The 26042-nt window shown below is 36.3% G+C and overlaps 1 protein-coding gene across 8 annotated transcripts in view; it reads left to right on the plus strand.

The window, feature by feature from the left end:
* Acsf3 (Acyl-CoA synthetase family member 3) overlaps positions 1-26042 on the plus strand; it is a 197381-nt gene that overhangs the window by 93281 nt on the left and 78058 nt on the right. For all 8 annotated transcript variants that reach the window (XM_067150220.2, XM_067150224.2, XM_067150219.2 and 5 more), the window contains one exon: positions 1566-1722. In XM_067150220.2, coding sequence (XP_067006321.2) covers positions 1566-1722 — 157 coding nt within the window. The remainder of the gene's footprint in view (positions 1-1565; positions 1723-26042) is intronic.

The raw sequence follows: 26042 nt of genomic DNA on the forward strand, positions 1-26042 counted from the left end.
TTGCCTATTATCTTTAGAAATGAGCCTTACACCTAGAATTTCATGTTTCTCATCTTTAACTTTTTCGTAGCTTACAAATTCTTCTTTCACCAGAATGAATACTCCCCCTCCCACCATTCCTATCCCATCTCTACGATACACACTCCAGTAAAGTCAAAGAAATAGTAATGTTTATTTATTCCACCTATTCAATACATAAAAAGTGATTTTAAATTATAGGGACATGTTGCGCCCTTTATTTAAGGGCATCTTCAGCCTAAATCTCAATCTGAAAGATAAAAAATCAGGATCCTGATTGTTCTTAATTCTGGTTGATTTTTTTAAGAAAATTAATTACAAATGAATTTGAGGATGATGTAGGAAATAGTTAAGATATTCTTAAAAATAAAGTCTTAATAAAGTCTTACAAACAAATAGATGTAATTTATATACTTTCTTGAATGCCCTTGTCTAAAAATGTGGTAACAAGTTGCATATTAGTAGTTCTATAAGAACGCAAATTGCTACGTTGAATCTTGTAAAGCGGCGCCCTGTGTTGATTGAGGGCGTTAGAGATAAGTTTGGATCCTAAACAGTTCAAACATCAGAATAATGATGAATGTTGCTGATTACTCCAAGTGGAGTTTAAATACATTTTAAAGCTAGTAATGAGACGTTTCTGCCGCTCACTCAAATTATGCTGTATAGGCGAGGGAAATGCTTGATACTTTAAGTGGGGTTTATAATAACATATAAAGTGGTTAGATTGTTGTGAATCTCGTGTGAGGAGATAAAGCTGTAGTAGTCTTAAAGCACGAGTGAAGAAGAGTGCTCAATGGTCAGCATCTGTGTTAAATATTAGCTGGAAGGAGCGACTGTAGCTTCTTGTGTAGAGTCGAAAGGGAAATTTGGTTTGAAGTCTCTTTATTAATGTTAAATTGGTTAACGTAAAGTTGAATTGGAGAGAAAACGTTTAAACTCCAGTTCCGCGAGAAAATTTCTGCATCCATTATATCATTTCTGAGCCATGATTCAACTCCTTTTACAATATCTGGTAAATATATATCTATTAAATTACTTAATTCTATTCCTTTCTTTACAATTCTTCTACAGTTCAACACGAACATTTTTATGTCATCCTTACTTGACTTCCAGATCTCTGTACCCTCATCACCGCTCCCTAGACAACCCCGTTTGTTTCCCTGAATGTACCTCCCTATTACCCTTCTAAACAAATTTCCTAACTTATACGTACCACTGCGGTTTAAGTGAAGGCCATCTGAGCGCAGATCCCTATCTCCTACCCACCCATTATGGTCTAGTTTGTAATGGAGAGAAGTACCATGATTGAGATTAGGATTATATAACCCTATTGGCTGTTGATTGTCTATAAATTAACCTTAGAGGCAATGCCCTCAAAGAGAAATGCTGTATTTTAACATCAGTGGATGTTATAACTTTGTTGTATCTAGGAATAAAAACGAATCAATAACATTGCTTGTATTTCATTTCAATATATTCATTGTTACTTATGATATGTTTTCTTAGTATGTTTTCTGGTTGATGTGAAGTTCTTTATGTGATAGGAGTCGTGCTAAGTCATAGAAACTTGGAAGCACAAGTGACGTCTCTGGTCGAGGCATGGGAGTGGTCACGGAAGGACATCATATTACACGTGCTACCCCTGCATCATGTGCATGGCATGATTAATGCTCTCATGTGCCCTCTGTATGTTGGTGCTCGGTAAGTTTATTATATATGTTTAAAAATTAGGTTCAGAATATGTTAACTGTAGTTAAACAGAGGTAGAGCAATAAGTGCAAAATCTTATTGATACTCAACCCTATGCTTAAAGTAAATACGAAATTTTAATATTCCACCTTCTCAATACTAAAAAATCATTTGATGTTTTACAAAAACATTACAATGATATTAATAGGTACTAATTTCGGTCCACTGTGGACCATCATCAGCCTAGCCAAATTACAACAGTAAAAAACATAGTGATAAGAAAGTAAAATAATGTGGAGAAATGAGAGAGGATCTAGAAGGATGGGATGGTGGTGGAATGACAGACAAAAGTGAAAAACCGTGTATGCGAATTATGATGAAAGTAACAGAAGTGTTCACATTGACAAGTAAAATCTTTGTGAAGTCATGTAAAAAACTCTTGATGAGATAGTCTTTGGTTGACAGTTACTCCTGTGTTGCACAATTAAAATTTATAACTAAGTATATGCTTCTGGAAAGTTGTAGATGTGAGTTCCACTTTAGCGTAGCGGGAAGAGTTGTCCGATGAGACCAGCATAAGATTGAAAGTTGACAGAGTTGGACATGTTCTATGGTGGAATGAAAAGCTTGCTGTGTTAAACAGAAGTAGTCTCAGTTCAATCGGAACCCCAATGAACCTGGGGAAAGAAGTTAGTATTAACGCGAGTAATCAAATAGAGAACGAGCGAGGCACCGGAAAATATAAACGATGACTCACCTTGCGCTGCGTGGAACAAACTTGCTGTATTGAATGCAACTTGCGGAGTAGATCAGCGGGAGAGGGGGTAGGTGAATACGGAGGGGAAGAATGACATAAGTGGTGGAGGGTGGGAGGGATGGGAAAGGTTCAAGGCGGGCTGGACGGGAGAGGAAGTGATGGTGTCTGTATTGGCGGGGGACCCTTAATTGACTTAAAGAAAGAGTTTTGAACGACCGATTTGTTTTTTCTGTAGTAAGTCATGAAAAGGTCAAATAAAATATTGGGTTTCTCAGTTATTTTCTTAAGGTTGTAGTTGGCATTAAAGTATTGATCCAAATGAATGTAAAAGTTCTCAATTATATTGAGTAGAGGTCCTTTCTTAGCTATTTTGAGAATGCCCATGTCTGTTTCGATATTCGTGAATTTGTGTTGGCCGATAGCTGAGAATTTGTTATAACTGACTGCATTGAAATGTTCCAAATATCTAATGTTGAAGCTTCTGCCGGTTTGCCCCACATAAGAAATATTAGAACATGTATTACATTTAATCCTGTAGACGCCTGATTTTGTGTACCTATTTATTTTATTAATATGTGATGTGTTATGTAAGATTTGTGTGTTGTTGTTGTTGTTGGTTCTGAAGTTTTTTTTTTTTTTTTTTTTTTTTTTTTTTTTTTTTTTTTTTTTTTTTTTTATATTGGTGATCTTGTGAATTCCATTGACGTAAGTGAAAATGGAAAATGAGTCATGTTTAGGTGGTTCTTTTTTAAGTGTGGTCTTGGGGCGAAATTTATGTTTGTTAATGATATTTTCTATGAAATGGCTATTGAAGCCATTGAATCTGGCAATGTAGCGGATAGTATTCAATTCGGTATGAAGATCTTTTTTATTCATAGGAACGTTGAATGCTCTATGTACAAGACTGTTATATGTTGCTTTTTGGTGGGGGAGGGGGTGAGCTGAATCTTGTCGGATTGTGACGGCCGATTGGGTGGGCTTTCTGTAGATCTTGTAGGTTAAAGATTCCTGTTGTCTAGTGATGGTAAGATCCAGAAAATTGATTTTTTGATCTACTTCAGACTCCAATGTGAATTTAATATGAGGATCGATGTTATTAAGTGTTTGAAGTGTGGTGTGAGCATCTTCCAAATTCTCGTTGATAACTACTAGGACATCGTCGACATACCTTGCCCAAAGGAGGATATTGTCGAATTTATTGTTGATTTTAGTATTCTTGAGAAAGTCCAAATAGATTTCTGCGAGAATGCCTGATGCAGGTGAACCCATTGCCAGACCGTTTTGTTGATAGATGGTACCATTAAACGTTAAAAAGTTGTTGTTTACGACTAATTTGAACAATGTAATGAAATCTTGAATTTCCAATTTACTCAAATGACTGTTTTTGTGTAAGTTACTTTTGATGATGGGAATTAATTTAGAAATTGGAATGCTTGGGTACATGTTTACGATATCAAAGGAGTGAAGTGAGTAGTGAGGTTGCATGTTAAATTTATTTTGTCTATTAATTCAAAGGTATTTCTAACCGACTTATTGGATGAAAAACGGTAATTTTTGCTTAGAAACTTTTGAATAAATTGTGCAGTTTTATACAAAGGGCTCGGTCTAAAATTGATGATTGGACGAATGGGAGCACCTGCCTTATGAATTTTTGGAAGAGCTCTAGCCGTAGGAAGCCCAGGGTTCATACTTATAAGCTGGCTTTTTTCACGTTCAGTGAGTAGGAAGGAGAAGTTTTTTAAGGTTTATTTAAGGAGTCTTTGGACTTTTTGTATGGGATCTTTTTTAATTATGGAAAAGGAACTATCTTTAAAGAAGTCTGATGTTTTACTGATATATTCATTCTTATCGATGATTACGGTCATGTTGCCTTTATCGGCCTTGGTCACGATTAGCTCGTTGTCCTTAATTTTTTTATTTAGGGAGTGCAGGAGTTTCAAATCGGTTTGTACATTCCTATTATTAGAATTGGCGGGAAAATTAGGTGAATTATTGCAAAAAAGGATGTTATTAAGTTTCTTTTTGATGTCATATCTTAATTCATCTTGTGTGTCTAAAGGCGTTTTAGAGATAGCTAATTCAGATTCTGTTATCATTGTAATAATTGAATTGGTTGTGTTCAAATCGGGCCAGTTATGTTTGGGTCCCTTGGCTAAAATTCCTTCTTCATTTGGATTTAGGGGAGTATTGGATAGATTGATTACGGGTGGATGAAAATGGTTATGATCGTCTGCTGGTCTACTATTGCGTCTAATTTGATAATCTTGCGATTTGGATCTCTTTAATTTCTCCAATTTATTATCCAAAGTATGTTGTTTCTTGGTTAAGTCTATAAATAATTTATCTTCAACTGATTGGAAGAAGTTTGTCCAATGCGCTTTAGATAACAATTTTGTTGCCTCAAGGTGAGACTCGTATAGTTTTAGATTAAGGAATGATTTTTTCCTATAAAGAAACTTGATTTCATCTTTCAACCAAATTTTATTAGTCTTAGTTTGAGTTTTAGAAGTTTGTGACGTGATACGATGTGTTTTTTTTTTTTTTTTTTTTTTTTTTTTTTGTGTCTTAAGAAATTTGGCGTTAAATCAAACCGAATACACTGTTTGAGAAAATCTATGTCTTTGCCTAATTTGGCTATTTTCAACTTAATGCCTAGATATTGAAAGGCTTTATGTTTAGCTTGGTTAGCGTCATCATTCAAAGTAATAAACTTCATTGTTAGGTTCCGTATTGAGTTAAGACTATGCTTAAAGTAAATACAAAATTTTAATATTCCACCTTCTCAATATTAAAAAATCATTTGATGTTTTACAAAAACATTACAATGATATTAATAGGTACTAGTTTCAGTCCACTGTGGACCATCATCAGCCTAGCCAAATTACAACAGTAAAAGACATAGTGATAAAATAAAGTAAAATAATGTGGAGAAATGAGAGAGGATCTATATTCATTCGTGAATAACAGAATATTAAAATTAAAAAAGTAAAAAGCAAATTTTGAAACTTCTTATAAACAGTGTAATACCCCATTACTTTCTTTTCACAGAGAAATGAGGTACTGTACGGGGTGGATGACAAGTCCCATTACACCTGTCATCCTATGTTTATGAATAGCATAATTTGTTGTGGATCTATGGTATCAGTGAGAGTTCTTTCATGATCACTGCAGGGATGAATATGGTGCCATGTTTTCTTGTTTGTTTTGCAGAGCATTTTTAACATCAATTCTTGGAAGCCTGCTATATGCTTGAAGATTATTACTATCATTGTACCTTCTCCTAAATGAAGACCCATGCTGAGTAATCTGTAGTGGTGAGGTGGTCAAAGCAACAGTGCATGGGACTTACAGTTCCACTTGCAATCAACGATGTTTGAAGCTCTCTCTTACTGATGACAACATGCAAAGTGTGCACGTGAACCACCCTTGTTTGAATTAGGCAGCGTTAACGTTGAGGTGAAGAAGTTGCTTTTTACTGGTGAACTGCGGATATGCGATATACGTATTTCAGGTTTTAATGGGTTAGGAATGTTCATAATTTCATTCCTAGATGATAACCAGAGATTTAATCTTATATTCAGAGTTAACATTTGTGTGTTCCCGTTTTGGGGTTACATATGGTTATTAGGTTGGTAGTGGGGCATATTTTTGTTTGTTGTTGTACATTGTCGTCTGTGTTGAGCGGTTTGTTTATACACCATTGAAAGTTTTCCTTGTGGTGTACAGTTGTGTGGTAAGAATTGAATTCAAGTATACATATTTCTGTGCCGAGTGAGCCATGGGCAGTGGAGCACTGTAGGTCTACTATAATACTTTCTGAAGTGATGTAACAATAGCATGCAGCAATAGAGCAACAATGGGTTCCAAATCACATTATTGTCCTTGCCACTGATAATTTAATTCTGATGGTTGCATAAAGGGGTTGATAAATTTCAGTAAAATTCCATTGTCTGTTGTGCAGAGACGGGAATGGGGTCGGCACTGCACTCTTCGAACACGTTACGAGAAAACACAATACAGTGCAACAGCAGATGGTAGCAGTAGTTTTGCATGGTAACTTCAAGTTGAGAAGCCTGGATACAGTACCGTGTCACCCCATGAGGTGTGGCATACGATATTTCGTATGAGCGACCATCACCACACACGGGGTGACATAGTCTTCAACCTCTTAATGAAGTGTGCAACTTATAACATAACCAAATATTAAACATGTGAAAAATATGCTTTCCAGACCCTTGGAAGAAATTTGACTCAGACATATGGTCAGTACTCACTCCTACCCACATCATCACATGCGGAGAATTGTGTTCACTATCTTACTAAAATGAGGATCCCCTTAGCCTAAAAGATGAAGCTCTGATTTCATAAAGTATAATAATTGGCAGTAAAGCCTCTGGATCCCAAAATAGCGGGTTCGGACCCGGCAGAGGTAGTCGGATTTTTGAAGGGCGGAAAAAAAGTCCATTCGACACTCCATCTCGTGTGATGTCGGCATGTAAAAGATCTCTGGTGACACATTTGGTGTTTACCAGACAAAATTAATTAAATCTCAGCCATAGATGCCCAAAAGAGTTTCAGTTTTCTCGGTCTGCCATCTAGTGGGCCTAGAGTAAAACGGAACATCCAAATCGATGAGCAGACAGCCAGATGGCGTCAAATGGAAATGTCTGCATATGGTAGCTGAGGCCATAAATTATTATTATTATTATTATTATCATCATCATCATTATTATTATTATTATTATTATTATTATTATTGGCAGTAAATAGAACTTCTACTTTGAACATGTTTGAAATGTTTGTAGGAACCAAGGTACTTGTAGTTTCATACTTGTCCAAATTCTTGTCTGTTATTTCATTGGGAATCACTGGGCAAAAACTTTTCATTTCCAAGTTTTCTTCATGTGGTTGCATATAACTGGTCAACATAGAAACTGTAAGTTTTCCAGCCAGTTGAAACTAAGGCAAGATTAAGAAATACTAGAAAATATCTTTTAAAAAACATTTAATTAACATACGTACATGTTTCAAGATAAATACACTAGACTACAGACGGAAATCGATGAGCATAGAATAGGAAGAGTGATTCCAGAAGCAGAAAGAAAATTACGTTCAGAAAGGATGAAACAGTATTGGGCTGACAAAAAGAACACCACCTCCATAAACTTGACTAAAATAGTTGTTGTAAATAAGATAAGGTTTACAAGAACACAACTTATTTATTTGCTTCACACAGAATTCTACAGTATGTACAGGAATAAAACATAAAATTGTCTTGAAGCAAAGTAGATGATTAATCTCGAGAGAGTTTCTGTTTCTATACACTATGTACACTCTGAATGTATTTACGTTCACTGCTATCTTGAAAAGATAGTTCTTGGGAAAGATATAGTTCGTGATAGTTGAAAACTATCATTTGCACTAGCATAGATTAGCTAAGAGAGTTCCTTCTAACTTGAAGTGTCTAAGTTCATAAGCTTGTACTAAATGAAAGCTGTGTTCACATTTAGAGAATGTAATGTGTGTATCGGAGCTTGAGTGAGCTTGGGGATGTGTGGCATACAACATCGGGGCTCGACATGGATGAAGGAACGGGAAAGTGGAGTAGTGACCTGAGGTGAAACCTCATACTACCAGAATTCCGTCCACCTGGTCGAGACACATTTTTAAGAGGAGTAGCCTCCGTGTTCGAAGTTCAGTGTATTCTGGAGCAGGACACTGGGGAGAATCCTCGTGAGTGACAGACAGGGAGCTCCTTATATATTGCACACGACGTAACAGACGCGCACACTGAAGACTGCGCGTCGAGTCTCGAATGATCCACGCTTGCGTGCGTGCAGCTGGCTGGCGCTGAGCGAAGAGAGCGGAGGACATACAACAGTAGTCCTATGTTGGCTAAAAATTTAAGAAATAAATTACATCTTTCATCAGAATCTATCAAATCACTTTTTTTTTAAATTGGTGTGAACATTATTAATAATGGGTGATTAACAAGTGAAAAAACATTTTATGTTAAAATTCTGTGTTCATTGCCTTAGTGCCTTAATAAATGCAGATTTTTTTTTTAACTCATCCTATGTTCTATCAGAATCCAGAATCAGATCATGTCCCTCTGTTATTAATGTAATGTTTTCTTTTCCAGGTATATTCTTTTATTTATTAATCTTCCATTAGTTTTGACAGACTGGAGAACTTAAAAGGTTCTTAGTTAACTGAGTCAATACTGAAAAGAAAATGGCTACCACTTCAACAAAATGTAATTGGTCATGTTACTTGTTACTTGTAATTTATCTCTCTATAGAGAGAAGACTTGTATTTGCTATGCTAAGTTTCAGTTTTAACTCTTTCTTGTTTAAATGACCAAGCATTGTTGGGGTTCCCTCAGATGTCTTTCATCATGATTACACCTCAAGATATGTTCCATAATAGTGTGTCACCAATTCAGTTTTCATAAACAGGTTTGTTTTGTATGAAGAAGAAAAACAGCTGTAGCGGGACTTGTTGTCCACATTGTACACTTATCATCATCATCATCATCAGTGTTTAAAGGCAATGCCTTGTCTATACAACCATTCTTTCCTGTCCCCAGCAACTTATTTCATTTCATGATAAGAACCATAATGGAGACTCTGTGCCAAGTTTTGAAGGAATTTGTCCTCGGTCATTCTCGGCCATTCTTCCCTGTAATTTTTCCTTCCAGCAGATTGATAAGAAAGGTATTGTGTCGCAAGATGTGGCCAGTGGATTTAGCTTGTCTTCTTTGTATCATTAATTTCTCTATTCCCTTGAATTTCTTACAGAAATACAATAGCACACTCCGTACAGAAGAAATCTGTCTAAATTAGCGCTGATTAAAAGATTTCTCTTATTACTAAACACCTGTTTGGCAAGTGTGTTTGCCTTTTGATCTCTTTGCTGCACCTGTTGTCATTGGTGATCAGGCTTCCTAGATAAGGGAAACTGGTGACTTGTTCCACTATGTTGTCAGTAAGCTTGATGTTGGTGTGAATTTATTTAGGATGTTTACTGACAACTAATATCTTGGTCTTCTTGACATAAATGTTTAAACGTGGATCTGACAATGCTGATGACAATACATTTAGCATCTTGGACAACTCTTTCTCAGAGTTTGCTACAATTACTATGTCATCTGCAAATCAAATGCATTGAATATAGTGCCCATTTACTTTTACTCCTTTGGTATTTGCCTTAAATTTATTTATGGCTTCTTCAATTAATATATTAAAAAGGTACGGTGAGAGAGAGCAGCCCTGCCTTACACTTTTCCTGATATTTGCTGTCTGGATACTTCGTCTGATATCTACCATCATGGTCAGTCCTTCATAGAGTCGCAATATCAGCCTCCTGTCTTTCCAGTCTAAACCTGTAGCTTTAAGAATTTAAAACCATTTGTCCCAACTCACGTTATCAAAAGCCTTTTCAATACCTTCAAACGCTAGATAGGTGTTCCTATTCATCTCTAACCTCCTTTCTAATATTGTTTGGAGAGCTAAGATGGCTTCTCTTGTTCCTGTCCCTGTTCTAAAGCCGAACTTTTCCTAATCAATTTGAAAATTTAATTTGTTATTTATCCTGTTTGTTATTATTGATAGTAGTAAATTTGGGTGTATGAGGGAGCAAAGTTATGGTTCTGTGATCGGAACATTCTACACTACTTCCCTTCTTTGGTATCATAACCATTTTGCTTTTGATGAAGTCTTCTGGAATTTCACCTTCATCATCTATATATATATATATAAAATAAGAGTTTTGTCTGTACATTGCTCAGAATTTGAAAAGAATGGTATTTCTGTATCGGTCATGTCCATAGTAACAAGAAAATGTCCTTTTTACTTTTCCGTAATTTCTGTCTGTCTGTCTGTCTGTCTGTATGTATGTATGTATGTATGTATGTATGTATGTATGTACACGCATCACGAGAAAACGGCTGAAGAGAATTTAATGAAAATCGGTATGTAAAGTCGGGGGAAGAGCCGCTACAATCTAGGCTATAAATCATTTTATTCACGCTGAGTGAAATGGTAGTTTAGGGGAAGGCCTTAAATTTAATTATCGTATATTTATATTATTAGCAGTCCTATCGATAAATACTATATAACTAAAGTAATATAGAATTCAATTTCCAATCATTTATGTCTTATACATTGTTACCGTACCGGCTCTGATAACACAGATATTAATGAATTTGTATTTTTGTTGCTAAGTCCATATCAATGCCGAGCCACGAGAAAATGGGTTAACAGAATTTAATGAAAACCGCTATATAGAGTTGGGGAATAAGAAACTACAGTCTAAGCTGTAAATAATTTTATTTTCCCGAGATGAAATGGTAGTGCAGGGGAAGGCGCCTGAAATTTAATTTTTAAATAACGGTACCTATGTTATTGGTGCTATCGAAAGGTACGGTACTACATAACAAAAGTTACAGACAATACAATTTCTGATCATTTATGTTTCATTCAGTTTTACTGTACCGACTATGATAAGAGTGGTATTTCAGAAGGCCTACAATATCCAAAGCGCATAACACTGATCAACAATAACTTTACATTGACCATTGTTTGTTGTGATGTTCTTCGTGCCGTTCAACTGCGATAGGTGGGATTACTACTGCGTACCGAGTATAACAGCCTGACTGAACATTGGCAGGAAATAGCTAGGGAGTTGGAAAACTTTCTTCTTTAGCATGCCACTCCTCTGGTTCATACATTTTCTGATACTGCAGGTACGTAACATACTGGTTCATCATAGCATTCAAGCTATTCATTCCCTACTCTGAGGCACTGATTGGAATGAGTAGTGTGCATATTTAATGGAATAATGACAGAAGAGTGTTCATGGCAGTCTGCGACCTGGTTGTTCCAGTTCTGGAACTTTGGACTGTTAGATCGGCACCGTAGTAGGCCTACTGTTCGTTGAAAGTGAGCAAGTGTGTGGTTTTTCATTTGATCGAGTATTTTATATGATAACATTGTTTCAATCGCTACATTCCTACTGACGTTTTTGTAATGACCTACGTTGAATTCAGTTAGGAAAACCACCAAGTCAGTCTTTCTGAGAATCCCGTAGCGAAGCACGGGTACATCAGCTAGTAGCATCTATATATCATGACAAATAGGAGTTCTATAAATTTTCTCCCATATTCTTTAGCAGTTCTCCAGGTATGTTATCTGGACCAGTAGCTTTATTTTCAAGTAATTGCTGAAGGGCTGATTCAAACTCCCTCCTTGTTATTGTAGAACCTTTATCATCTTCCTCTACTTCATATTCTGGTTCAATACACCTTAAATCATTCAGCACATTTCCTCCTTCATACAGTTGTTCAAGGTATTCCTTCCACCATGCACTGATGTCATCATTATCTATTAATATTTTCCCATTTTTATCTCTTACTATGAAGCTTTTTGCTTTAGGTTTCCAGTTTAATATTTTAATGCTCCTATACGCTCCTATTCCTTCAACAATATATTTTCTGATATTCTCAGTTACCTCGACCATCCATGCTTCTTTCGCTCTTCTGCACAGAGTTGTAATTTGATTTTTGACACTTGCTGGGATATGTTAATTATTTGCTGTTAAGAGTGGACCAATGAGCAAAACTGATTTTAACAACAAAATACAAATAATAAAACAAATTGCAGTAGAAAAAAACCATCTTCCCAACACTGTAGACCGGCTGTTAAAAAAATGGAAAACATAAACAAATTCCTACCCGAAAACGATAAATGTGTGGTTCTTAATTTTGTGAATAAAAATACATACATTATTACTAGAGACAGTCAAAGTTCTTGAATGAAAGGGGACAAAATTCTTGGTTGAAAAGGATAAAAATTCTTTAGTGAAAACAAAAATTTCTTGAGTAAGTCTGAAATTATTTAATCATATATTCTAAGTTTTATGTTAACAATAATTCTAAGATACTTAACATTACTTAACATTCAAAGTTGTTCACAGACAACAGTTCTAAGTTTGTCATTGTAAGGTTTGTTCTTCTATTTGTTAGTACACACGGGAACTGTAAAAAAAAAAAAAAAAAAAGTTCACAGTCAACATTACAAACTGGAACCCATATAGCTTGGAATGCTCCGTCCACAAAATCTCTGTTATGTTTACGTAACAACAGCTAAGCTTCTTGCACGGAAAGTCCAGGACTATTTTTAACTTTGTCCTTCAGTTCACTTTATGTATGTACTGCTACATCAGGTGATAGATTCTTTAGGGTTGGCTCCTGATCAGATAGAGGTTTCACACTGCTTTCTGTTGCATCATTGCTTAAAAATTCTGTTTGTAAAACATTTCTGATACCAGTTGAAGAAGTTTACGAGCAGGATCTCTCTGCATTAATTTGTCTAGTTTAACTTCCATTTGCCTTGCATTACTTTTCATTTCAGTGACAGCCCTCTCTTTGTGTTGGTTTTTCAGCTCACTTAAATTCTGATTTAGCACAAAACTGGAAGTACCCTTTGGAACCACTGCTAGTCGTTTTTTAAAGTTTGGGTAAACGTCCTCAACGATTGGCTTAGGCCCGGTTGTATAAAACTTTTGATCTGAGTTTAAAGAGGAAAAATGGCTGCCAGTCAAGTTGAACTTCGATTTTCCGTTGTATAAACGCTAATCTAAGATCATCTTGTCTTGATCTAAGTTCAGATTTGACTGCCGAATATTCGTCGGTCAATCTCCTTGAACTTAGATCATTATCATTCATATTAAACATTGAAGTAGACCTGAAGACTTGAGAAGTGTTTCCTTGTATCATATCTGCGTAAGAATACCGTACCTTAATAATATCGAGGTGTGTTATAAATATATTGAATGCTAGTAGTTAAATAATATTGCTAAAGATCGCTCTATTTTTTTCAGAAGTGAGGTTATGTGAATATAATATAAACAATAGCCTACTGCTATACCAACATGTTGTTACTTAGTTTTCTATTATGTTTCAAGTTTACAAAACAAAGCATATATATTTTCTTTAGCAGGGATGTCAGATTATTCCGACTTTTCGTCTGATGAAGAAGAGTTGATTTTACAACGAGCTCCTCGCGTCTTTCGGCACAGACGGAATCCGATTATTGAATTGTGTGAAATGTTCAAAATAAGATTTCGTTTATCGAAAGATGTTGTGGAACGACTGGAACTAAAGTTAAGGGACACACTACAAAAACCTAGTCAAATAAATTATCCCCTGTCACCCATGTGTATGTTCCTAACAACTCTTAGGTTTTATGCTACAGTAAGTTTTCAAATGGTTGTTGGAGAGCTCGTTAACATTGACAAGTCAACGGCTTTCTCTTTCAACTATGATGTCACCATATAGGTTCTTTTATTTTCTATTACATATGTTTGTACCTTGATAGTACAATATCCACCAGATCACCCTTTTCTTTCTGTGTGAAGTTCCTTCCATGTTTACTTCGCGAGATTACAATATTATCTTCTTCTCCTTCTCCGACAGTCACGGCAATTTCGTATTTCATTTGTTGACAGTCACGGCCAGGTCAATCCCACTATTTAAGTATTATCCAACGGGCCGAGCTATTTCGTATTTCATTTGTTTTGCGGTGTTGCCACGTCCAATTTTTTGAACTCCGATTACATTTGAACTACACATGTGTAAACCGAGTTCAGTTTTATACAACGCGATGAAGTCGTAATCTCAGTTCATTTTCAGAACTAAGTTCTTAATTGATCTCCAGTCAGATGTCTTTATACAACCGGGCCTTAGAGTTTGTCTCAAAATAAGTGAGCATTGGCTTGATGAGAGAAGAGAGTGACTTAACAAAAATAGCCTCTGCATGAATGATTTTTCCTTTCATCTTCATTCAGGGTATGAATGTGAGTAGAAACAGCATTGAAAAGTTCCCTTTGGTCTGATTGAAGGAATTCGAAGAGAACTTTCCACTTGAATGCCAACCATTGTACTGATTCCAGCCAAGAGTTCCACCTGGAACAGACCTGCCGTGGAGCCTTTCAGCTTGCAGAAAGTGCTGAAAAGAATGACTCTTCTTCCATGAAGAAAAATTCCCTTTACTGACACCACAGTCTCATTTGAAGATGGAAGACTGTTTTTGAGAACTACACCAATCAAATTTAGTTTATGCGCCCAACACTGAGTGTGGATCTCACTTTCTGGCCAGGGAAACTCATAGCAAAAGCATAGAGATACCCTGAAAGCATGAAGTCACATACCTTTCAGAGTCATTTATAAAAGCTACAACATTTTCTAAGGACACTTCCATATCTCGCAGGGCCTCTGTAATAGCAAGAGCAACAACTTCTACCGTTCACTTCATCGAGACAGGTCATTGCTGCTACATACTGTTGTTGAGTGTTCCTGGTGAAAAGTATTACAAAAACAGCTCTACCTAACTTGTCAGTCGTTTCATTAGACAGTATTGCAACATTTTTGTCCTTCAAAGCTACTCTTGTTGCTTTCTTCCTCTTCATTGCTCTACTAACCATTCCTCTACTAACCATATTTTGCCTTACCCACGCTTTGAATGCCGGATGGTCAACTTTTTCCAGCGGAATATTCGTGGAAATCATCATTTCTATGGTGGAAGTCACGAAGTCCACTTTTGTTTCCTAGAAGTTAAGATACCAAAAATTAAGTAAATTAGCTTTAAACGCACTCCAATTATTGCTAACTAAAAATAAAATATGATACTTTTTTGCTAGTGTTGCACCTCCACCAGATAAAACATACTGGTTATAAATAATATAACTATAATCTTTGATATTTTATTTAATGCTTCAAAGATTGCGGAACATAACCTAAACAGTATAGCTTAACTGCCTTTGCTCCTTCCACACTTTCAAACATCATGTATTGTTGTTTATGCATGCTCGCTGTGGGATGGTGGTTTTTACTGGCAATATGCTTCTTCATGCCATCGGATGTCCCTGATTGTTACCCGCTTGTGGCAGTAAGTACACAAAATAAAATTTTCTGACTTCGTCGTGCCATCTTGCGAAAATTGTTTCAGTCGTTTTTACAGACTTACTTTCAGCAGCATGACAGTTCTAGATCACAGAAGGCACAACACAAAAATGATGATAGCAATGCAAGCTAAGATACAGCAAGAACATGGCTACACAAGAAACGACATGTATCGATTGACGATCGATAGTCTTATTATACCTCTTCGATAGTGTCTGGCAGCCATCAGATAGTTTACGAACGATTTCAACTTACACAATCCAGCACCAGTATTTCAAACCTCGTGCATATTTGAAACAGTACTTCTAAAGTTTCCAAATTTACATCATGTCTTTATTAATTGCTGAAAAACTGTGTCATTTTGCAAATAACTACAGAAAATATGCTTAATTTGGAAGTCATAGATTTTTTTTATTTTTCACAAGTGTTTTGTGAGTTGAAATGTGTAATTACGTGATACTTTTTATGTGAACCATGTTTTAAACTATGTTTATTGGCTTTTAGATTTTTGCGATTTTGCAAGCTATGAATTTTGACTGTCTCTAATTGTTACTAACATGTTCAAAAAGGAAGGATTTAAAATAGCATTCAGAACATAAAACACATTATAGAAACAAATTTGTAAATGTAATCTGAAAAAAAAAAAAAAAAAAAAACATTTTTCTAAATCAGGACTTTATGAACTGAGATACCAAGAACCAAATTGCAAAGCCACGCAGAACGTAATTTCCACAGCAGGTACAAAGAACACAAAAGTGCAAATAGATACAACAGACACTCAACATTAACCAAACACATACGACTACTCACACCACTTCACATATATCAACATAGATCCAAAAAATGAATTGGGATTTACCTTTTTAGCTTTCCACCTACTCAGCTTTCCAATTCTACTGTTATTCACTTTCAAAACAAAGAGGTGTAGAGCACTTCATCAATAATTTAGTGAATAGGCATAGAAAATAGGTCTCTAAGTTCCTTGCCACAAATTACTGGCCAAGTCCATATTCAGTGTCCAAGAATTAAAGAAAACGACATGCCACACTCACAAACAGTTTATGCTACTGAGCATAGATAAAAACAGATGAAGTAACGTTATAACTTGGAGCCTGAAGGGCTCTGGGAAACAATGTCCCAACACAATTTTTTGCTGACAATCCTCTGAGGTATATTCATCGATCCAGTTGATATGAGCTTACCCGTTGCTTTGCTCACCCAGAGTCACATAGCAGAAGTCCATATGTTTGAGAACAAACAAGCGTGTAACACATGTGGCGAGGCAAAGACCCTCCACACCACACCAGAATCGAAAGTGGTCAGAGTTCCAGATGGAGTGGGTGGTCTTATATAGTAACTTGATGGGAAAGCACGAGAACAATGTGACGGATCAAGTTCATTCCAAAATTGACGTCAGAATGACGTGGCGAAGAGCTGAGTTGACAGGCTGAACATTCAGTTGTGTGATGGTGGCAGGCGATAGCAGATGGAAGTGGTGATCTAAAGTGTAGAGGACAAGGTAAATGCAGGCAAGTTAGCATTTTCTAGTCAAATTGGAGTAAGAGAACATTATATATTCCCTCGAGACAGGAAAATCTCCAGGATTTCTGAAGAAAGACATTGAAGAATGATGAGCTGCCCAAGGTGAGCAAAGCCGATGGCGTAGTCAGTATTTGATGAGAGGCGCCTTCTCGTAGGAATGTCGATTGTTGATGATGAAAACTACAAAGAGAGAAACAACTAGCGAAAGAAACCGGTTTTAGAGACTCAGAAGAAAGACGGGATTCAAGGAGAAAAGCGACGCAAAAGGGGGGGGGGGGGGTATTCAATGAAATGGGCTGGTCCAATAGAGAGAAAGGAAGGGTTCATTAATTACAATAATATTACAATAAGGTCATAAATTATTATAGATTAACATTTTACATTTATTATTTGGTTGAAGAAGAAAAAAGTGTCCTCTTTAGATGTAATTATCCCATGAGGCTTTTAGGTAACAGGAAACATGCCTGCATATGGGAGAGTCCACTTCGAGCCAGTGTGAATGGAGGGCGACTGATGAATGAGAGAAAAAAAATTGAGACAAGTGCGCTCTTTTAGTGTCAGAAGGATCAGAAACTAATTGAAGCAAAGTGGTAACAAGTAATGCAAGATTCTTGTATGGACCAAGCCAACAAGGGCAAACTTTTGCGGAAATCTGATTTTCTGCAGATCTTTGTGGGTGGTTTCTTAACAAAACAAGATCAGATATCTTGAAGTTTGGAGGACTGTGTCGACTGTTTTATACCTGTCTATGAGTTTCCTTGGCCTGATGTAGCTTAGCTAAAGCAAATTTTAGATCAGAATTGGAAAGTTGAGTTGGTGGAGACTCAAGCTAAAAAGGTAATTCCCAATTAAGTGTTAAAGGGGTATAACAGTCTCAACCTAAAAACAAATTTGCCAGGGAGAAATAAGTAGAGTTTTTGATGGTGGCATTTAATGCTAAAGAAAAGAAGGGGAGTTCAAGATCCCAAGTTTTTTAATCTTCCGACTGGAAAATTGAGAGAAGTACTTTTATGGCCGGTTTCTGGAACGACAGTTACCTTTAGATGCGTAAGTTATCAGTGACTTAAGATCATGATATGTTCAAAATGAGTTTCCGAAACAACAGTTACCGTCTTCTTCACAGTTAACTGCGCAGTGACTAGTAACTGCAGCTAAAGCTGTGGTTATCTCTATGTTAGAACTGATTCCAACAAATACCGATATGCAGCGCCACTTCATTACTGTTTCATACAAGGTCTTGTATTAGTTTTGTAAACATTACTAAGTGATAATAATCTGATTATGATATATTCAGTCATTCATTGTAGTATTTACGTGCTTTCTTTTCTTTTTTACATTACGGTAGATAGCCTGCGTTTATAGTATTGTAGGTGGTATTACGATACTAGTTCATATCAGCAAAATGGAATTATTATTATCTTCATCTTCCTCGTCATCATCAAATTCTGTGTCGTCAGACGAAGATGATTTGGCTGTTTTGGGTGCCCTACCCATGCCACGAGTGTTCAGGGCTTCGAAAAATCCATTCGATCACTTTAATGAAACCGAATTTCAGATGAGATACAGGTTAAGAAAACAGACAGTGATGAGGTTAGAACATCAAATTGGTCAAAATATTAGACCTGAAACACACTAAAACCAATCTGTAAGTTCATTAAATCAAATTCTGATTACCCTAAGATTTCTAGCAACAGGAGCTTTCCAAATTTTATTAGGTGATGACATTAACCTACATAAATCAACGACATGTCGCATATTGCAGAAGGTGCTCCCTCAAATTGCTGCTTTGTGGGACGAATTTATTTACATGCCAAGAAACCCAGTAGAAATTCCAGAAACGAAAAGAACCTTCCATGCCATTTCTGGCTTTCCCTCTGTAATAGGATGCATTGATGGGACACACGTGAAGATTCAGTCTTCGGGTGGTGAAAATGCAGAACGGTATAGAAATAGAAAATCCTACTTTTCCTATAACGTTCAAGTAGTCTGTGACAAAAATCTGCGCATCAGGGCTATTGTTGCTCGCTGGCCAGGTTCAACCCATAACAGCACAATCTTCAGTGCATCTGCACTGAATCTCAGATTTGTTTGAGGAGAATTTCCAAACTCTTTTTTGCTTGCTGACAGTGCATACCAGCAGAAGAAATTCATTCTTCCGCTGATTCTAAACCCTCAAAATAATGCGCAAGAACGATACAATTCAGCACATATACGAACAAGAAATTGCATTGAACGGTGCTTTGGAGTTCTTAAGAGACGTTTCCCTATCCTGGCTTTCGGATTTCGCACCAAATGACAAACAACTTTAATAGCAGCTGCTATATTACACAACTTAGCGATAGAAGAAAAAGAGGATATGCCAGTCATGGAAATGGATGCAGATTACAACAACCCAGTACCCACAGAAAACCTACCTGATAATGAGGGTAATGCTGTTCGTGCCGCAATTGTGGAAAGCATTTTCAGATAACATAAATATGAAACATTTATATTCTAATATAAATTGATGTATTAGACTATAGATTACACAAATTATAATGTATTAACATAGGCTAATTTTCAGATTAATATGACACGCAAAAACGGAAAATAGTATTTGTTTTAGATTGTTCTTACATCATTTCAAATTGTTTTAATTTTATTTTGTAATCAAGTTCCTTAATTTAAAATTCATATTCTTTTTTTTCCAACACTGTAAGAGCACTCTTCTTTTAAATGTCTAATATTTCACATTTTTTATTCTGTTCTACTTCCTTCATTTCAAATTCCTTCTTTTTAATTATCGCAAGTTCTTCTTCTATATCAGTTTTGGCTTTCTTTCTATTTACAATGCTTTCACTGACGCTGTGGAAATAATCTGATTTTCTTTTAGGTGCTGGTTTAGGCCTAGGGAGTGCTGGAGTCGACAACATTTCATTCACTACATTTACGTCCACCTTATCATTGGCTTCAGTCACTGATTCCACTTGGATGGTGTCATCTGTCCTAGTTGTTTCACTTACAACCTCCTCGGTACATGACGCCTCTACTGTAGATGTATCTTCGAATACGGGAACTAAATCATTAAACAAAATAGAACTGGAATCAAATGGATTTTTATCTGGTTCAAATTGATCTTTCAGTGCACCTATAATCTTAAGATCTATTTCGTCAGCCTTTGTTTCATGAATCCCACCACCAGTTAGTGAACACCTAATCTGAAATTAAAGAACATTCACCATTAATATTTACATTTATACTAAATAATCAACATCTTAGTTACTGGTATGCATTTAATATAAGCCTGCTGAATAATAAATACCGATTTTTCATTGCTCTTTTAATTTTATTATATCATTTAAATGGTGATGTGAGGTCTCGTATACTCCCACGAAATATAAAACATCTGGACTTCTTTAATTATAAATCTTGCAGGAAACTGTAGTTTATGTTACCTTCTTATCTGTGTCAACACACTTCATACCCAAGGTCAGGGTTAGCTCTAAAATTCTCAAGTGGACAGCCAGAGCTCACGTCACCAGTTAGGAGAGTATTTTTGTCAATGCATGTTGCGTGGCTCGCGGAAGTAAAACATATCAAATGGCTGGTCCATTGAAGTAATTAAGATTACAAATCCTCAGTTCGAGGAGTGTATTAGGGGAAACTACTATGAAAAATGTAGTGATAAGGCTAATTTCTTTTGGCTATTGTAGATTGCAGTTTGTAACGCTTTCGTGTTGTTCAAGTTGCAGCCTGAAAGACTGGATAAAGTGGATTTCTTGAAGGGTTTGGGAGCTTATCAAGTAAAATTACATATAAAAGAAAAGTGCGAGTTGCCAGATTGTTCACAGTGTACTAAAAATATTTGCACCAGTTACATGAAGGACGAATGAGTGTCACATCAGTAAAAAACTTCAGTGCCGGAATGATAGGTTCCAAAGTGTGCTACACGTTTTCATTTATAGGATTATATTTGTTTACGCTTTTTTTGTTTTGGATCAGTGAAAAGTGATCTGTTTGGTAATTTGAACATTTTTAGTGACGACAACAATCAAGGTGAAATTTACGAGGATGTCTACGTACTGTGAGTAACAAAGAAGGGAATATATATGTAATTTTTGCATTATTAGGTTCTACATATATTCATATTATGAGAGATTATTACATGCTGAATCCGATAAAATAATAGTAGTACTTGTATAAGATGCCGAATGTTTCTCATTGAACTCTATTTTTGTCACAAGTTTCAGAGACCTCACGTCACCAGTGCGCGTTACCAGTTAGAGGATGTATCGGTACTTACCCTCTCTTCGTTATTGTGCTTTCTTGCTTTCCTTTTCATAACGAAATACAGTTCTTTTAACTGTTTTGGAGTCTGTCCTCCTGTCTGGCTGGATGCATTGAAGACTTTACATAAGTCCTCCCAAGAACATTTATTCTGAGCTACTGTTGCTCCATCAGTCTTCTTATTCTCAATCACTTCTTTTCTTTTAAGAACAAGATCTATTAACAAGTTCCTCTCGAAAGGACTGAAATTTTTCACACGTTTAGAATTATCCGACATTTCCGTATTGTGTCGCACCAAATAGCTATCATTCACTGACTTCTTATAATCGCATTGTGATTGAGATGTCTATGTACATGTTTGCCAACCATTTTTCATTATAGGAAACTTCTGCTAGTAAAAGTAACTAGATATTACCAAAATAACCCTAAAAATATTTGCGTAGAGACATCTATTGGAGGACGAGAGATACTAAACATGACCAGGGTTTATAAATCTTGATTTAAGTTTCCGGGAACTCATTAAAGTTAACAGCGCAGTTAAAGTTACATGCGCATTTTGGTAACTCACAGGTAACTGTGGTGTACCAGATACCGGCCATTAAATCGTATGATAGCATTCCAGAACATTAGCCTGGGGGTGGTACGGTGAAGTGCAGATTTTCTTAATGCCATTTGAGAAACAGCTGTCAGAAAAGGATTTGGAAGTAAAAATAGTTGCATTATCCAAAACTAAATATTTTATCTAACCACTAATGGGAAAAAATGATCTGTTAGTAAATTAATAATAATTTGAGATGAAATCCTGCGTAAAGGTTGTGTAAGATAAGAAATTATCTAATGATGTAAAAATATAAGAATTTGATCTTTAAGATTTAATGAGTGGCCCGGCAATGTTGGTATAAAATTTCTCAGCTGGATATGTGGGTGGTGAAGCAGCATAAGATCCAGAAGGTAGATTATTGGACGGTTTGTTTTTTCTGGTGTAGTGCACAAGATTTTACCTAATTTTATATCTCTTAGCACATATAAAGCCAAAAAAATTTAGAAGCTAAGCGAGAATAAGTCTTTGTTGTTCCAAAATGTCCACTAGTGGGTGGCCCATGGAAATTTGGAAGACCATTGGTCATAAGACTGAAGGAAGAACAACCCTGGGTGTTGATTTAGGGCTGGGCTTAAATACCAACTAGCTGAAACCCATCAAGACGTGATGGTGAATGGGGTAAATATTTATTAAAGGATTTCCTTATACACTATACGACATTCCTTGAACTTTTTAAAATTTTAAATATTTTTTACAATTTTCTTTATATCTAAACAGATCAGATGCAATTTTCTTTATGTCGCACCAACACAGATTGGCACTATTGCAACTTTAAAATACCGTATCTCTCTCTTGACATTGCAACTTTTAACTGGTCATGGCTGACAGCTGGCTGAGGTTTATTGATCGTGATACAAAATGCCAAGCGAAATGGAAATTGATGCCTCTTGAAAGAAAATGGAAGTGTTTTATCGGATGTTGTTAAGTCAATTTGAGGGATTAGAGCTCTCTGTTCAGCTTTACCTCCACTTATTATTTTCAAATATAAACAATTTTCGTACATACTTCTTAAAATTAAGCACTAATCTGGTTCCATTTAGGAGTTTGGGAAATGTTCCGATTTCTAAGCAGCATAACTATGGCTCTCAGTTTTTAGAATAAGCTATCATTGTCGGTTTCCAGAAACTCCTACACATGATCAACGATTTGATCTTTCCTCCTCTACAAATAAATAATAGCACAATCCCATATAGTAAAACAGTGAGAAATCTTGGGGTGACTATGAATGAAACTCTAAATTGGACGGAACATATCAAAAACATAGGTCAGAAGGTTTTTGCTACTCTACACCCACTGAAATTTAATAAAGACATTATACCACTAAATATGCGGCAAAGACTAACACAGACCCTAATTCTTTCTATCCTTGACTACTGTGATGTAATTTTAGTAGACGCTACTAAAGAACAAACTAGGAAACTGCAGCGTATTATGAATTATTGCCTTAGATTCATTTTTAACCGAAGGTTTGATGTGCATATTACTCCTTACTATCAAGCACTGAACTGGTTAAAACCTGATAAGAGACGTGAATATCATATACTTGTCTTAATACACAAACTTCTGTGTAGTAACTCCCCCCCCCCAGTATATTTCATCTAAACTTCACTTCCTCTCTTTCTTCCGCAACACTCCCTCGGGCTCCATTCTAGCTATTCCTCTTCACCACTCTTCTCTGTATAATAATTATTGTAACCGGTTCCAGGCTTTGGAATTCCCTGCCAGTAAGTGTCAGGGGCATTGACTCTTTCCTCAAATTTAAAATAACTTGCCGAGACTTCCTGTTGAGTGTTACCGATTGAAGTGTGTATATGTGCATGTGATTGGTAATTGACAAAATTAAAAATGGTTCTGTTAATTTTATATAATGTAAACGTAAGGGTAGTTGATACGTGTGTAAATTGTAAACGTGTGTGTGCAAGTGTCTGTGTGAGAGAGAAAAGAGGACTGAATTAACGAGCTAGTAAGCTAATAAGCTGTATATTGTGTGGGTGTGTAACTTCAGCTTAATTAGGAAATAGTATAATTTGTATAATTAGTAATAGGCAGCTTCAGTATTATTTGTTGTGTTGTGGTTGAGTGTAAGAGAGGGCCGGGTGCCCTAACTTCACCACGTGAAAGAAGCCATAATAAATAAATAAATAAATAAATAAGAGTGGCAACTTTCGGGAAATTTGTCCTCTCTTGCAGAAGTGAATGATTTGCTGTAAATTTCAATCACGATGTAGTTCAGTAACATTTGATCCATCACCATCTACAAAGGAGTTGTCGCCGCTACCGATTTCTTGAAAAAAATTCAGAAAATTCCATTATTATATGGTTTTGTGTGCATATTTTTATGTTTATTTTTTGAGGAAGGATCAAAGAGGAGACTAATACATTTATAACTAAATAATTGTTTGGCGATAAGCTTATGAAATATCCCCCAAGAACAATCATTTTTGCACCCAAAGGAATGAAATGTCATTATGTATGATATATATTTTAGAAGACGATTCACACACATTAATGAATGACTATTTGCCATTGGGGCTCTATCCCATATTGAGCCGTGCTTATCGAATATCGTCAGCTGCTTTGGAATTTAATTTTAATCCATACACTGAACTCTCATTTAAATTTAGAAGAATTTTGAATGTTGTGCACTGTTCAACTGCTGAGGAGCAAAACGGCGACTATTTCTGTCCACGAAGTACAGCTCACCAGTAAGGGTACGAACATGTCGGGTGAATTAGTCCTCGCTCATCACTCCTTTCTCTTCACACAGGAAACTGAGAGATGCAAAACATACCCATATATTTCAGTAGTGGCGTTCATGCCGGCACTTCACTCATCCTGCTTCTTGAGTGCTGTTCAGGGATTGGTTGCCTCGAGGCCAAGGCCGCGTACTCATAATATTATCAGTTTATATTTATTGAAGGTAAAATATCAATATTAAATTAGTAGGCTACTAGTTCAATGTTATCTTTATACTCTACAAATGTAATCTTTTGGTAAAGTAGGGATACTATGTTACTACTGCATATGTTATTGTAATGACCAGGGTTGACATGATAGTTGCTGTACTTCTGTGGTTTCCTATTGCCTTCAATTCCTTTTAGCAAATATTGACATGTCTGCCTTCTTCTTCTTCTCCGTTTTCCCTCATGTGGATTTGACCCTGTTTTACGGCTGTATGTCCTTCCTGGCTCCAACCGTATATGGAGGGATGTGGAATGTAATCACTATTGTGTGTTTCTGGAGTGCTTGGTAGTGTGGTGTGTTCTCTGAATATGAAGAGGAGAATGTTGGGACAAACACAAACAACCAGTCCACGGGCCAGAAGAATTAATCGTGCAATCCTCTGAACCAAAGGCCTCAACGCTAGCCATTCAGCCAAGGAGTCGGACATTGAAATGTCTGCATTGACATTCTTAAATAGTCGTGGAATTTCTATGGGTCTTCCTTCACTTCCTGGTATAAATGGTGGGATTCACAGAATTTCTGCCTTCTCTTATTATAATGTGCTTTACATCACACTGACACAGATACGTCTTATGGCAACGATAAGATAGGAAAGGGCAAGTAGTGGGAAGGAAGCAGCCATGGCCTTAATGAAGGTACAGCCCCAGCATTTGCCTGGTGTGAAAATGGGAAACCACAGAGAACCATCTTCAGGGCTGCCGTTAGTGGGGTCAAACCCATTATCTCCCAAATGCACCTTCTCTTATTAATTGAATGCGCGTTGTACCTTCTGTCAGAACTTGAAATCAAGTACAGTTTACTTCCTATCATAAATTCATCATCACTACTGCTACTCTATTTAACCATTAGGTACACAGATAACTGCGAACATATGCACAGAAACAAAATTAAATTTAAAGAACACAATGCGATCTTCTCATAAATGATGCATAATCATAACTGATTGGAAAACATTCCTTATTAATGAAGAAAGAGCGAGGGTCCCCATCCAGTATGTGCATCTTTGAATGATGAGTGAAGAGCACTGCTATGAGCGCTGAGTGGGGATAATCCACCAGGCACGTTCATACCCAAAGACACGTAACTGTGCATGCGTGCCTATCCCTTTCCACCTCCCACTTGCTCATCGTTCTCACAGTTCATGCAGCCTGGATGTAGTTGTGCGCATATTGACCAATGAGAATGTTACATTTTTCCTTAAGAATTTAAAAATATAAGGAAAGAAATTTTTATGCTTTTAA

The sequence above is a fragment of the Anabrus simplex genome, chromosome 6 (assembly GCF_040414725.1).
Source record: "Anabrus simplex isolate iqAnaSimp1 chromosome 6, ASM4041472v1, whole genome shotgun sequence".
In the NCBI taxonomy this organism is placed as follows: Eukaryota; Metazoa; Arthropoda; class Insecta; order Orthoptera; family Tettigoniidae; genus Anabrus; species Anabrus simplex.